The sequence below is a fragment of the Choloepus didactylus genome, chromosome 3 (assembly GCF_015220235.1).
Source record: "Choloepus didactylus isolate mChoDid1 chromosome 3, mChoDid1.pri, whole genome shotgun sequence".
Lineage (NCBI taxonomy): Eukaryota > Metazoa > Chordata > Mammalia > Pilosa > Megalonychidae > Choloepus > Choloepus didactylus.
Genome location: NC_051309.1, coordinates 159,084,168 through 159,101,013, shown reverse-complemented (window position 1 = coordinate 159,101,013; position 16,846 = coordinate 159,084,168). Strand labels below are relative to the sequence as shown.

The 16,846-nt window shown below is 36.9% G+C and overlaps 1 protein-coding gene and 1 pseudogene across 1 annotated transcript in view; one reads left to right on the top strand and one right to left on the bottom strand.

Moving 5' to 3' along the window:
* Positions 1-16,846, top strand: part of SLC10A7 (solute carrier family 10 member 7) — a 294,226-nt gene that overhangs the window by 234,729 nt on the left and 42,651 nt on the right. Inside the window, exon 7 of the mRNA XM_037830764.1 lies at positions 8,744-8,827. Coding sequence (XP_037686692.1) covers positions 8,744-8,827 — 84 coding nt within the window. The remainder of the gene's footprint in view (positions 1-8,743; positions 8,828-16,846) is intronic.
* Positions 6,116-7,012, bottom strand: LOC119529088 (annotated as a pseudogene).

The following is a 16,846-nucleotide window of genomic DNA, read 5'->3' as shown; positions in this document are numbered from 1 at the left end:
CTTTATCCAGCAAAGCTCTCCTTCAAATTTGAGGGAGAGCTTAAATTTTTCACAGACAAACAAATGCTGAGAGAATTTGCTAACAAGAGACCTGCCCTACTGGAGATACTCAAGGGAGCCCTACAGACAGAGAGACAAAGAAAGTACAGAGAGACTTGGAGAAAGGTTCAATACTAAAGAGATTCGGTATGGGTACGATAAAGGATATTAATAGAGAGAGGGGAAAAATATGACAAACATAAACCAAAGGATAAGATGGCCGATTCAAGAAATGCCTTCACGGTTATAACGTTGAATGTAAATGGATTAAACTCCCCAATTAAAAGACATAGATTCGCAGAATGGATCAAAAAAAAATAAACCATCAATATGTTGCATACAAGAAACTCATCTTAGACACAGGGACACAAAGAAATTGAAAGTGAAAGGATGGAAAAAAATATTTCATGCAAGCTACAGCCAAAAGAAAGCAGGTGTAGCAATATTAATCTCAGATAAAATAGACTTTAAATGCAGGGATGTTTTGAGAGACAAAGAAGGCCACTACATACTAATAAAAGGGGCAATTCAACAAGAAGAAATAACGATCGTAAATGTCTATGCACCCAATCAAGGTGCCACAAAATACATGAGAGAAACACTGGCAAAACTAAAGGAAGCAATTGATGTTTCCACAATAATTGTGGGAGACTTCAACACATCACTCTCTCCTATAGATAGATCAACCAGACAGAAGACCAATAAGGAAATTGAAAACCTAAACAATCTGATAAATGAATTAGATTTAACAGACATATACAGGACATTACATCCCAAATCACCAGGATACACATACTTTTCTAGTGCTCATGGAACTTTCTCCAGAATAGATCATATGCTGGGACATAAAACAAGCCTCAATAAATTTAAAAAGATTGAAATTATTCAAAGCACATTCTCTGACCACAAAGGAATACAATTAGAAATCAATAACCATCAGAGACTTAGAAAATTCACAAATACCTGGAGGTTAAACAACACACTCCTAAACAATCAGTGGGTTAACGAAGAAATAGCAAGAGAAATTGCTAAATATATAGAGACGAATGAAACTGAGAACACAACATACGAAAACCTATGGGATGCAGCAAAAGCAGTGCTAAGGGGGAAATTTATAGCACTAAACGCATATATTAAAAAGGAAGAAAGAGCCAAAATCAAAGAACTAATGGATCAACTGAAGAAGCTAGAAAATGAAGAGCAAACCAATCCTAAACCAAGTACAAGAAAAGAAATAACAAGGATTAAAGCAGAAATAAATGACATAGAGAACAAAATCAATAGAGAGGATAAATATCACCAAAAGTTGGTTCTTTGAGAAGATCAACAAGATTGACAAGCCCCTAGCTAGACTGACAAAATCAAAAAGAGAGAAGACCCATATAAACAAAATAATGAATGAAAAAGGTGACATAACTGCAGATCCTGAAGAAATTAAAAAAATTATAAGACTATATTATGAACAACTGTATGGCAACAAACTGGATAATGTAGAAGAAATGGACAATTTCCTGGAAACATATGAACAACCTAGACTGACCAGAGAAGAAATAGAAGACCTCAGCCAACCCATCACAAGCAAAGAGATCCAATCAGTCATCAAAAATCTTCCCACAAATAAATGCCCAGGGCCAGATGGCTTCACAGGGGAATTCTACCAAACTTTCCAGAAAGAACTGACACCAATCTTACTCAAACTCTTTCAAAACATTGAAGAAAATGGAACACTTCCTAACTCATTTTATGAAGCAAACATCGATCTAATACTCAAACCAGGCAAAGATGCTACAAAAAAGGAAAACTACCGGCCAATCTCCCTAATGAATATAGATGCAAAAATCCTCAACAAAATACTTGCAAATCGAATCCAAAGACACATTAAAAAAATCATACACCATGACCAAGTGGGGTTCATTCCAGGCATGCAAGGATGGTTCAACATAAGAAAATCAATCAATGTATTACAACACATTAACAAGTCAAAAGGGAAAAATCAATTGATCATCTCAATAGATGCTGAAAAAGCATTTGACAAAGTCCAACATCCCTTTTTGATAAAAACACTTTAAAAGGTAGGAATTGAAGGAAACTTCCTCAACATGATAAAGAGCATATATGAAAAACCCACAGCCAGCATAGTACTCAATGGTGAGAGACTGAAAGCCTTCCCTCTAAGATCAGGAACAAGACAAGGATGCCCGCTGTCACCACTGTTATTCAACATTGTGCTGGAAGTGCTAGCCTGGGCAATCCGGCAAGACAAAGAAATAATAGGCATCCAAATTGGAAAAGAAGAAGTAAAACTGTCATTATTTGCAGATGATAGGATCTTATATCTAGAAAACCCTGAGAAATCGACGATACAGCTACTAGAGCTAATAACCAAATTTAGCAAAGTAGCGGTATACAAGGTTAATGCACATAAGTCAGTAATGTTTCTATATGCTAGAAATGAACAAACTGAAGAGACACTCAAGAAAAAGATACCATTTTCAATAGCAACTAAAAAAATCAAGTACCTAGGAATAAACTTAACCAGAGATGTAAAAGACCTATACAAAGAAAACTACATAACTCTACTAAAAGAAATAGAAGGGGACCTTAAAAGATGGAAAAATATTCCATGTTCATGGATAGGAAGACTAAATGTCATTAAGATGTCAATTCTACCCAAACTCATCTACAGATTCAATGCAATCCCAATCAAATTTCCAACAACCTACTTTGCAGACTTGGAAAAGCTAGTTATCAAATTTATTTGGAAAGGGAAGATGCCTCGAATTGCTAAAGACACTCTAAAAAAGAAAAACGAAGTGGGAGGACTTACACTCCCTGACTTTGAAGCTTATTATAAAGCCACAGTTGCCAAAACAGCATGGTACTGGCACAAAGATAGACATATAGATCAATGGAATCGAATTGAGAATTCGGAGACAGACCCTCAGATCTATGGCCGACTGATCTTTGATAAGGCCCCCAAAGTCACTGACCTGAGTCATAATGGTCTTTTCAACAAATGGGGCTGGGAGAGTTGGATATCCATATCCAAAAGAATGAAAGAGGACCCCTACCTCACCCCCTACACAAAAATTAACTCAAAATGGATGAAAGATCTCAATATAAAAGAAAGTACCATAAAACTCCTAGAAGATAATGTAGGAAAACATCTTCCAGACCTTGTATTAGGTGGCCACTTCCTAGACTTTACACCCAAAGCACAAGCAACAAAAGAGAAAATAGATAAATGGGAACTCCTCAAGCTTAGAAGTTTCTGCACCTCAAAGGAATGTCTCAAAAGGTAAAGAGGCAGCCAACTCAATGGGAAAAAATTTTTGGAAACCATGTATCTGACAAAAGACTGATATCTTGCATATATAAAGAAATCCTACAACTCAATGACAATAGTACAGACAGCCCAATTATAAAATGGGCAAAAGATATGAAAAGACAGTTCTCTGAAGAGGAAATACAAATGGCCAAGAAACACATGAAAAAATGTTCAGCTTCACTAGCTATTAGAGAGATGCAAATTAAGACCACAATGTGATACCATCTAACACCGATTAGAATGGCTGCCATTAAACAAACAGGAAACTACAAATGCTGGAGGGGATGTGGAGAAATTGGAACTCTTGTTCATTGTTGGTGGGACTGTATAATGGTTCAGCCACTCTGGAAGTCAGTCTGGCAGTTCCTTAGAAAACTAGATGTAGAGTTACCATTCGATCCAGCGATTGCACTTCTCGGTATATACCCGGAAGATCGGAAAGCAGTGACACAAACAGATATCTGCACGCCAATGTTCATAGCAGCATTATTCACAATTGCCAAGAGATGGAAACAACCCAAATGTCCTTCAACAGATGAGTGGATAAATAAAATGTGGTATATACACACGATGGAATACTACGCGGCAGTAAGAAGGAACGACCTCGTGAAACATATGACCACATGGATGAACCTTGAAGACATAATGCTGGGCGAAATAAGCCAGGCACAAAAAGAGAAATATTATATGCTACCACTAATGTGAACTTTGAAAAATGTAAAACAAATGGTTTATAATGTAGAATGTAGGGGAACTAGCAATAGAGAGCAATTAAGGAAGGGGGAATAATAATCCAAGAAGAACAGATAAGCTATTTAACGTTCTGGGGATGCCCAGGAATGACTATGGTCTGTTAATTTCTGATGGATATAGTAGGAACAAGTTCACAGAAATGTTGCTATATTATGTAACTTTCTTGGGGTAAAGTAGGAACATGTTGGAAGTTAAGCAGTTATCTTAGGTTAGTTGTCTTTTTCTTACTCCCTTGTTATGGTCTCTTTGAAATGTTCTTTTATTGTATGTTTGTTTTCTTTTTAACTTTTTTTTCATACAGTTGATTTAAAAAAGAAGGGAAAGTAAAAAAAAAAAAAAGAAAAACAAGAAAAAAAAGATGTAGTGCCCCCTTGAGGAGCCTGTGGAGAATGCAGGGGTATTCGCCTATCCCACCTCGATGGTTGCTAACATGACCACAGACATAGGGGACTGGTGGTTTGATGGGTTGAGCCCTCTACCATAGGTTTTACCCTTGGGAAGATGGTTGCTGCAAAGTAGAGGCTAGGCCTCCCTATGATTGTGCCTAAGAGCCTCCTCCCGAATGCCTCTTTGTTGCTCAGATGTGGCCCTCTCTCTCTGGCTAAGCCAACTTGAAAGGTGAGATCACTGACCTCCCCACTACGTGGGATCAGACACCCAGGGGAGTGAATCTCCCTGGCAACGTGGAATATGACTCCCGGGGAGGAATGTAGACCTGGCATCGTGGGACGGAGAACATCTTCTTGACCAAAAGGGGGATGTGAAAGGAAATGAAATAAGCTTCAGTAGCAGAAAGATTCCAAAAGGAGCCGAGAGGTCACTCTGGTGGGCACTCTTACGCACACTTTAGACAACCCTTTTTAGGTTCTAAAGAATTGGAGTAGCTGGTGGTGGATACCTGAAACTATCAAACTGCAACTCAGAACCCATGAATCTCGAAGATAGTTGTATAAAAATATAGCTTATGAGGGGTGACAATGGGATTGGGAAAGCCATAAGGACCACACTCCACTTTGTCTAGTTTATGGATGGATGAGTAGAAAAATAGGGGAAGGAAACAAACAGACAAAGGTACCCAGTGTTCTTTTTTACTTCAATTGCTCTTTTTCACTCTAATTATTATTCTTGTTATTTTTGTGTGTGTGCTAATGAAGGTGTCAGGGATTGATTTAGGTGATGAATGTACAACTATGTAATGGTACTGTGAACAATCGAAAGTACGATTTGTTTTGTATGACTGCATGGTATGTGAATATATCTCAATAAAATGAAGATTAAAAAAAAAAAAAGAACATTAATTGGATGTGTTCCCTTTGCTTATAAAGTTGACATCCCTTTTCAACATGAACAGGTTAGGATGGTCACTGCCTAGACATCCCTGAAGATCAGGAAAGTGATTCAACTAGAGGAAGGGGTAGCGACAGATAAGATGGAATTTAACAAAGGATTAAGAATACTGAATCTATATAATTTTCTTTTTCTTAGTTGCTAGGGTATTATATTAGTTAGAAGGAAAGAATTGAATTGGTGGAACTATAACCCATAGCATCCTTTGAAATTTGTTCTATAGCTACTTGTTAAATTGTAATTTGAAAGCTATACCTTTAGATTTCACAATAAGGAAATAACTGAAACTATGGTACTATACCTCATAATAACTTTGGAGATTTCCTATATATCTACTTGTTAAATCATACTTTGAAAGATAACCTTTTTGTATGTGTGTTGTATTTCATAATAAGGAAATAACTGAAACTGAAACTGCAAACTATAAGATTCTTTGAAATTTGCTCTCTACTTGCTAAATTGCACTTGGAAAGTAATCACTTTTATGTATATATGTTATATTCTACAATAAAAAATATGATTCAAAAAAAGAAAAAAAAATGAATTTGGAACAGAATTGGGTAGAGATTCTTTTCCCACTGTATTCTGTGCAAGGTACTTCCCCCAAAATAAGCTGAGAACCGTAGTGTAGAGGAGAGAAAAAAGATCTCAAAAACAGGGTGACTGAGCACAAGAGGAAAAAAAAAAGACTGCAACTTTCTCCCAGGGACTGGAAAAAATTAAAAAGGTAAGGTTGGAATTTTCTTCCCCTTCATCCTCATTCCCTTCTTCATCATCCCCTTCTTCATCAATATCTTCCAGTCCATCTTCATCATCATCATCTTCCTCTTCTCCTTCATCATCCATATCAGGAACCAAATAGTAATGTAATAGATTTGGTCAAATATCATCTTTGATGACCTCTCCTAACTCACCTTCACCTGCATCAGAATGATCAGTCAACCAGGTAAAGCAGCTCTCTGGTTCTTCATGCTGCCTCTTCCCACTGTCCTTTTTCTGTGTTTAACTTGAACATTTTGTCAAGTCCTTTCCAGATTTCCATTTATTTCAGTTGACTTTGAGGTTGGATCACCACTCTCGATCAGATGAAATTCTTTGGAGAGAACTTGATTTTCGAAGTAAGGATTTTCATCAAAATAATCTATTCTGTAACCTGACTTAATATCGTCAAGTTCTGTCACTTCAACTCAGGTCAAATAATGCAGCCTCTTCATCCTCCTCCCCAAGCAGTACGGACACTTGTGGATGGTTGACAAATGTTGTTATCCCAAAATTTGGGATTTTGGAAATCAATTCTGACCTCTTCTGAAACAATGGCTGGCAGAGTTTATTATATTTCTGTTCTATTTTCAAAATCTCCTCACTGGCTTGTTCATTAAGTCTGTTTCATTTTGTACTTCATCAATATGTTCAATGGCTTCCTGCTGTTCTTTTTCTCCATTTGGCAAGTCCAGAGCCGTGGATGTTTCCTCTGGCCTGGGGGCAGGAAGCAGTTTTACTTTCTTCCTTTTAAGGCAGGAGTGAAAACTGGAGTTTAGGGGCCATGCTGTTAGGAAAGTCCAGTAACCAGAGACAAAGAGATGTTGGCCAGGAAGAAGCTCAGAGAACTCTGAGCTGCATGGTTTTGAACTTGAGAGCATTGTTCTTTAAAGTATATTTTTCTATTGATCCAGTGCCTCAGTTTCTCTGTAAACTATCTTTTCTTCATTTAAATCTTTGCCCTGGGAATATCCACAGGGTTTATATTTGTGGAGAGGATATATTTTGAAAGCACCTTGAGCTTCAAGGACATAGTTGCTATAAAATACAGTATAATTATTAGTTCTTAATATTTTGGTTTTGCATAAAAAGAAACATCTAATGGCTACGTACCATTCAACATACCAGGAATCCTTTCTGTTCTTCACCAGTTCTACTTTCTCTGCCTGGCTATCTTTATTTCTTTAGTTTATATTGGTTGTGGAGGAAGGGGCTAGAAGCTACCATTTTTATGGGCTAAATTGACAGCTAGTGATTGGTGTTGAAGTTAGTATTAAATGAATGCAGAGCCACTGTTGGGCAGGAATTTTGTTGGCAATTTAATAGTGTATAGACTGATGCTCAGGCTGGGGGACAGAATTTTATGAAATAAACAAGGGTGTATGAAAGATTTTGGTAAACCAAATCATACAGAAACCAGTGAAAACACAGATATGATATTCATTCTGAGCTCTTGACTTCACGTATCTAAATATTTACTTTATTTAATATTCTATGCCCTTAGTTATCACCACCTTAATGCCTTTCACAAAAATTATTTCCCAAAAAGTTGTTTTCAGATTTAACTAAACTTAGGTAGAATATGAAAATTGATGTTTACTCTGCAGAGGAGAGGTGGAAAACTAAGTTCCAGGGGCCAGGAAGATGATTACTGATGGTTTGGAGGAAATTGATTGCAAAAGGAACTAATGAAAGAGATACAAATCTATGAAATAGGCTGTATGTCCAGAGAGATTTGAAAGCCAGTTGGTTTCGAAAAACATTAGAGAGTTAATAGGAAGACTTAGCAATTCTTGGTGGTTAAGGCTAATGGGAGTGTACATAGATAAACACAAATCTTGCGATGCTCTTTTTGAAGTTAAGATTGTATTAATTAGCAAAGAAAGAATCAAAAAATGAGGAAGGAGAAAAATAGGAATTACAGACAGTGTTAAAGATATGAATTTAGGAGAGGCATATTGCAATTTTAAACTGAAAAACGATTTATGTTGCAGGATTTAACATTTGCTAGACCTTGTATAAAAATAAATTTTAAAGGATATAATATTTTTTGCCTCTGTTTGAAGGACTAGGAAATTTGGAAACTATTCATTTGTATAAATAAATATATTATTTTGATAAGGGAATAATGAGATATTGTTGCTTGTTTTAGGTGCCTGCAGACAAGTGAAATAAAATCACATAAACTATGAATATAGATGATATTTCATGCCCTATGATTATAGACGGTGTGAACATAGAATGACTTTATATTGAAATATGTTTAATGAGTAATTTAAGTAAATTGCAAAACTAGTTCTTTTAACTCTATCTCCTAGTCAAAATTATATGTTAAAATCCTTAACAGTCTATTCTGTGTTAAATTTAGACATTTGAAAGTAACTTCACTTGCTCTTTGTATGTAGCCACTATATTTTTGGTGCATGTGAGAGAATTATTTTATTGCATTATTTAATTAACAGCAAGTTTGATAACTGATTGAAAATAATTCTAACTTTTTATTTGCATGTTTTACAGCTTGGTTCATCCTCTTCTGTGCCTTTTGCATCTATTTTTTCTCAGCTTTTTATGACTGTTGTGGTTCCTCTAATTATTGGACAGGTAAGATCTACAATTCTACCTGGTCTTTACTGTATAGATAAAGTTGTTAATTCTTATATTGAGAGAACGGCTATTCAGAGGGAAGAGACAATTAAATGAAAATGAAAGACTCTGAAAATACAAGATTTCAGCAATCACAATATTCTCATCTTTATTTTTTAAATTAATATCAATATGCTTTGCAGATAGTTATATATAGGAACCTACATTACCTAGAGACACCGACTGCAATGCAATTCTGAATCTAACTACTTCCAGTTAGATTGGATTTCACAAGTTAAGGGCACTATCCCCACAAGATTGCCCTCATGACAGACCCCAGTACCAAGTTTTGGGGGTTCTCAGCCCACCCTCACTTCGGGCCAACTGGCTACAAATTCAGGAGTTCTCACTACACCTTGAATTTGATAATTCACTAGAACAACTCAACAGAACTCAGGAAAGCATTATAGTTATCATTTCAGTTTTATGTAGCAAAAAGGAAACAAATAAGAGATACATAGGGTGCGTCTCCTTACAGAGTCAAGATGCATGACCCTCCGGGGATATGGTTGTGTATCCCCAATCAGGGAAGCGCTCTCAAACTTTGGTTGTCCAGCATTTTTATGGGGTTTCATTACATAGGCATGATTGTTTGAATCAATGGCCTCATGGTTTAACTCAGTCTCCAGCCCTCCTCCCTTCCCCTCCCCAGGTCCTCTAATCCCTGGTTGATCTTTCTCGTGTAGACAGCCTCTACCCTAAGACTACTGGTATGGCTGGCCCCACCTTGTGTCATCTCATTAGCATAAACTCTCACGTATGTCTGGAAGGCCCACCTTGAGTAAGAAATACTCATATCAAGGGAAATTCCAAAGATTTGGAGGTTATCCCCCAAGGAGATAGAAGAAAGAGGAGATCTCCTTTTGGAGACCAAATTCCTTACTATTCAAGACCCCAACACAGGATGTTGATTTTTTCTTTATTATCCCTTCTTTGTAGCTATGTAACTAGCTTGAAAACATGTAGCAAATCATTACCCTCATTCTGTGACTTCTGAAAAAGTCTCAGTGTTTGTGGCCATCGTTGGCAACAAGTATCTGCCTTGCCTGGCTTCTTCATAGAGGCCCCTAAGAGTAGTTACCACATTTGAGATCATGTAATTGATAAAATAAACATTTTTTCCTATTATCTCTTAAAATTAGATTTTGGAAAGCTTAAATTTTCTTTCCCAATTCTTATTCAATTACAGTAATAGAAGAAATTCTTCTATTTTAAAATCTTATGAGTTAATAATAAACTTATAATTTAATTACAAATGTATATTAAAAAACAAGGTTACAAGTTTTTTTAAAATCATTGTTCTATGTTGTACCCTAGCAGTACAAAACTTAATGTACTACTAAAATGAGTGAGTCTTAGAGAAACAGTGTTTTAAGATGGTTAAAAGTGCAGTCTATGGTTTAAGTGCTGCTGGATTCTAGACTCAACTCTACCTCTGTTCTAGTTTGCTAATGCTGCAGAATGCAAAACACCAGAGATGGATTGGCTTTTATAAAAAGGGGGTTTATTTGGCTATACAGTTACAGTCTTAAGGCCATAAAGTGTCCAAGGTAACACATCAGTAATCAGGTACCTTCACTGGAGGATGGCAAATGGCGTCCGGAAAACCTCTGTTAGCTGGGAAGGCACATGGCTGGCGTCTGCTCCAAAGTTCTGGTTTCAAAATGGCTTTCTCCCAGGACGTTCCTCTCTAGCAAGTTTGCTCCTCTTCAAAACTTCACTCACAGCTGCACTGAGTTCCATCTCTGAGTCAGCACGTTTATATGGCTCCACTGATCAAGGCCCACCCTGAATGGGTGGGGCCACGCCTCCATGGGAGTATCCCACCAGAGTCACCACCCACAGCTGGGTGGGGCACATCTCCATGCAAACAACCTAATTCAAACGTTCCAACTTAATCCCCACTATTATGTCTGCCCCACAAGACTGCATCAAAGAATATGGCTTTTTCTGGGGGACATAATACATTCAAACTGGCACAACCTCTATCTACTCGTATGACCTTGGACAGGTCCTTTAATCTCCCTAGCTTCAAGTTCATGATTTGTTAAATAATACATAGTATTACCTATCTTTTAATTTTCTTCGCTGCCAAAGCAAGCACCATGCAAGGGGTTGCCTTAAACAATGGGAATTTATTAGCTCATGGTTTTGAGGTTAAAGAAAGTCTAAATCAAGGTGCCATCAAGGCAGTGCTTTCTTCCTGAAGACTGACTTTCTGGGTCTGGCTGCCAGTGATCCTAGGTCCTTGGCTCCTCCTGGCCTCTCCTCTTCTGGGTTCTGTTGATGTTCAGTTTCTGTCTTTCTCTTTCTCTGCCTGAATTTCATTGTGTTTATGAAGGGCTTCAGTAATAGGACTAAGACCCATCCTGATTGAAGTGGGCCACATCTTACCTGAAGTAACCTCATCAAAAGGTCCTACTTACAATGAGTTCATACCCACAGGAGTTGATTATGTTTAAGGACATGTTTTTCTGAGGCAAATACAGCTCCAAACCTAAATGAAATATGGACGTATAGAAAGTTCTTAGCATAGAGCCTGAGACGGGTAAGTGTTCTGTAACTTCCATCATTATCATCATCAAATTCTGTGCAAATACTAAATAGGAAGAGCAACTCTTTAAAATGTTGACTATAAAAAATTGTAGAGATCTATATATCTATATATAGATATATAGATACATACATATATGAAATGGAATATTTCCATGCTATCTTAAGTCAGGTTCTCTAGGAAACAGACTCTGAGACAGAGATTTGCATAGAGGAAGTTTATTGGGGAGCACCCTCTGGTTCAACAGTTTTGGGGAAGCGAAGATAGTAGGACTGGGCTGAAAGGAGGTGAACCGTGACAACTAATAAAGGCCTAACAAAGGCCCTAGTCCATCCTATGGGAGCTCTGGAGCTGGGATGACCCTCAGAATTGTCCCACCTTAAGGCAAGAGGGCCTGGTCTTTATCCTACACTGAGAGATCCATAAGGTTCTGACTGCCCCTTTCCTGCTCCATGAGTGTGATCTTGGATGAGTTGGCTTTGTTAGGCTGAGGGCATTTCCCAGAGAGGAATTCAACTGAACTTTCAGTCAACCACAGTGCCTACAGCTGGGGAAATAAGCACCTCATGTCTGAAGGGGCACATATGGGTAGACAGCATAGTATCTGGTATACGTATACTCATTTTTTTTAATTTTAAGTTTATGCTTAGAAAAGGAACCAAATTTAGGATAAAAGAGGAGGATTAAAAGGCACTCAGAGAATACCATTTAATTAAATATAGAATGATACTTGAAAAAAAATAGCGTTCCCACAGAGTTGTACATAACAAGGATTCTGAATAAATCTCTACCTCTCTAACCTCTTTGCCTCATTTTCTATACTCTAGCATCCCTGGCCTTTTTTTTTCTTCTTTTTCTTCTTCTTCTTCTTCTTCTTTTTTTTTTTTCCAATTTATCAAGCTCTTTCCTGCTTACTCTTTATTCTTTCTGTTTCCACCCCAACTCATTGCTCATCAACTCTTTTTAATTCATGTCTTCTTTGAGCCATCTATATGAAGTATGTTCCCCTTGTTATCATTTATTGCATTACCTTGTTTTATTCCTTTCTTGGCCCTTGTCGTCATCTTTTGTTTGCTTGCTGTTTGTCCCCTCCATTAGACTTGTAAGCTTCTTGAGCACAGAAACTGTGTTTGTTTACCATTCTATACCCAGACCATTGGCACCCAATAAATATGTATGGAATAAGCGAGTGTGGGAGTGAATAATTAAGAGCCCTGTGATCCATAGGGGAAATGCTGTGTCTTCTAGAAACATGATAGAATCTACTTGCTCTTCCCATCTCTATACAGTTTAAGCTGTGGATAGTATTAAACACATATTTATTTTCTTCATTCTGAAAATAATTCTATATAATAATCTGGGATCTCACCACCAGCTCTCATGTAGGCACCACCTCCACCATGCCAAATACTCACCATCCCCACCTTACCATGCTCCTTCACTGCTCCATGCCTTGAACCTACTGTTTCCATCTTTTCTGCCAGCAAACTCCTACTCATTCTTTACAACCCAGTGCAGAGATCCTCTCTGTTGTGAAGCCAACCTGCTCTGACTCATCTGGTCTAGACTTAATTCCAGTTACCTCAAGGTTCTTGTTCATAATACTTATGAGGAGAGAATTATAATTTATCTGTGAGCTTCCTAGAAGCAGCAACTGTATCTTCTTTATTTTTCTTTCTCCTTACACATAATACTCAGTAAATACTTATTAACTTTATCTGTTATTTTTCTGTCCTATATCTCCTTAGATTACTATTTATAGGTATATTTAATAGCTCTATACTAAGGTATATAAGAAGAGTGATTGAAGAAAACCTTGAATTTACCCTAAGAGAGCCCCCAGCAGCCATTTTCCTTTGGTCTTGTTTTATTCTGGGTATTGCTTTTGGGTCTGTATATAGTAGATAGTCAATAACTCATTACAATGATTTTTCTCTCTGAGCTATTGCCTGGGGGAAAACCTGGAAAAAAAAGTGTGTGTATATATATATATATATATATATGTATATATTTAGGATACTAGTGTCCTGAAAATGAAATGGGGAAACATATTATTCAGAATTCCATGTGAGTGGAAATGCCACATTTTCAGCATCCTCCCTTAGCTTTAGTCTTTGGATGAACTGTACTATACTTGACCTTCAGGTACATTAACATAAGAGATATAGCCGCATAGATTAGGTAGGTTCTGTTTCTGTGAGAGCTGCTCCACAGAGAACGACTCTCGAATACTCCTGTGCCAAGGGAAGGACGAGCATCTCCCCATGCAGGGATTTCCAGTACAAGCAGCTCCATGTCAGCCACCTACTCCTGTGAGCATAACCTTGCAGGGCCTTTGCCTGTAGTTGTATTGGTGGTGCAGTACACAACAAGGCTACATTTAAAGAAATATAACTCACCTTGTAAGTGTTATAGACTTTTGTATATTTATTTCTACAATTTTCTGGTAGGTAGAAATAAAGTATGTGAAGGAAGGGGCGACTTTTTCTGATATGCACAAAGTGCTATTAGGCTGGCAGCAGGCCTGTTTGACCTTGTTGCCAACTTCAGGCATCCCACTTCTTACCTATTATCTCATTGCCTCTAAGCTGATATACTCTGTTCAGTAATCCTTCAACCTCATCAAGGTGCCTCCCCTAATTAATTGGCCCTACTAATTTCTATTAGTCACTATCCTCATAACTTTGCTTCCTTCCTTACCCAGCTTACATTCCATAGTCTATCACTCTAATCACTCTTTTGCAAATAGGTTCAATGCCTCAGAAAAGTACAACCCTGGTTAAATTGAGCATTTCATATTCCAAGGTCCATTATTATCCCTACTCCCTAGCAAAACTAGTTTCCTTACCTTCACAAAGGCCCAATTACACTTCTGAGCAGTGAGCTTTGCTAGAGAGAAACATAATTATTCTCATGTCGTTTTAAATTCACAACCTCAGGGTTAAGCTGTCATTTAACATCTCTGAGAAATCCTATTCTACTTCCTTATAATGTTTCTTTCTCTACTGTCCAAGAGTATTATTTGACCCTTTCCTCTATTTTTCAAGTCACTTTTACCTGCCCCAACTCTCTCCTACTTGCCCATTACACCGGGGTCTCACAGACTTTGCTTCTGCTTCTCAAACCTGCCAGCTTGTTCCTGTCTTAGAACCTTTGCACTGGCCATTCCCTCTGCCTTCAACACCCTCCCTCCAGATCTTCACATGCCTACCTTCCCCTTGTCATTCAGATCAAATGTCACCTCCTCAGAAAGATTTTTTTTCAGGTCTCTGCCCAGTGGCCACCCAGGAACCACTTAGCTACTATCATATCATGCGGTTTAAACTCTGCTTAGTATATATCATCTGCTTCTTGTTTATTTATTTGTTGTTTTTGCTTTTCATTTATCTCCCCAAATTAGAATATAGCCCCTTGAGAACAGAATCCTTATGTGTTTAGTTCATCCCTGTATATGTTTTAACATAATGACTCACCTAAATTGTGTGATGTGACCTTTGAGGATCATGTTAGAAGTGCTCACATATGCTACTGTGGAGAAAATAGATACCAGGCAAGGGTGCCCAGTTTCTCAATTATAGCTAGAGATGCCAAGTTAGGAAGATAAATATTTCCATAGATTTTTGTATGTATCTTTTAAGATGAGACTTTATCATAACCTGTTAAACCAACAATGAGAAAGGGACAAGAAAAAGACCAGGAAGTATGAGCTGAATATATTTCCTTAATTTTTTAGTGATGATAAAACTTTATCATTCAAGTTTTGGTTGATATATACTTTATATAATTTTTATAATTTATACAATTCATATACTTTTAGTTTTCTGTGATTTCCCCATATAATACTTCTCTTTGGTTGAAATTGACCAACGTGAGGTTGGTCTTTGCCACTGCCTGGCTATGTTCACAATTTCTAAGCCTCACTGTTCTCATTTGTAGAATGAGGGATTTTATATCTTCCAGCTCTAAGGTGCTGTGACTCCATGAGATAAGATTAACCTTTCCATAAATAGTTGGGAGATTGTTTCTTCTGTCAATTCTAGAAAGAAATAAAATGTGTGCCATTGATGTATTTCCTCTTCTGACAACCCTTCCTTTCAGTATATCTAAGTGCTTGTGACAACTTTTATTTTATGCATTATCTTTAAGAATGATAGATGAATGTGTTAATAAAATAGAATTTCTACCACCTCTCACTTCCTATCACATTGAATATTTTTCAGAGCATCACACTAAAACCCAATTTTTTTTCTGTAAATTAATAAAAAAGTCATCTCTGTATATTATCATTCATGCATTCTATAGTTTTTCCATTAGTGATTTGTTTCACAGTTTAAGACTGGTCTTTCATGTTAAAGATCTTCATCTGAAGCTAAAGTTAATGTTATTAATGTTTTGCAACCTATAAAATTATATTCGTTATGACTTATTATCATTGCTTTATCCAAATTGCTTTGAGAGAAAAGAATGTGTTACGTTATGTAATGGGGCATACTGCTGAACAGTATTGTGATAGAAACATCAGCAAACTGGGACCTAGAGTTAAAAAAAAGTAATCATTTATCATGTACAGGCACTTGTTTCAAAACATTTTATATTTATTTAGTTACTTAATCCTCATTACAACTACTATTATGTCCATTTCACAGATGAGGCACAGGGAAGTTAAGGAAATTATCCAAGATTATACAATAAGCTTTGGAGCCAGGATTCAAACTCAGGCAGACTCTGGCTCGCAAGTCAGTACCCTTAACCCCTCTGCCATTTCCCTCTGGAGATAGAGATCCTGTTCCCACTCATCCACTGATTAGCTTCTTAACTTTTTATTCAAGTTGTTTGGGCTCTCTGTGCCTGCATTTCATCGTAAAATGAGCAGGATCATAGCTGCATGACCTTAACTGTGAGGATGAAATGAGATAATATTGAGAAAGATTTTTGAAAAGTTAAGTAGATAATGGGTATTTATTGTACCCATGTATTGTTACTATTCTTTACACTTTTACAAAGTGTGTTAATGTCATTTGGAATCTACTCAGTATTTAATGAAAATACATTTAAAGTGTTTATCAATTGGATTAGTTTCTTATCCCTGACTATACATTTCAGCAGGATATTAATGAAGAAACAAATACTTTATGAAAATATATGGATTCAGTGGAATAGATGATAGAAATCGAAGAAACTATCTTTAGCCACACTGGAGAAAAATCATTTAAGTTCAGACTTAGCATCAAAAATTATCCATCATATAGCCACATTCAAAAATCAATTATAAATGTAAAGACCAAGTGGAAAGAAAAATCAAGAAAAAGAAGATGCAAACAAAAAGGATTGATATTATACTTCACAGTTATCTAGTCTTCACCCAAGACATGTTATTCTTCTAGGTTTCCAACTTGGAAATCATGCAGTAATGGATTTGTAAT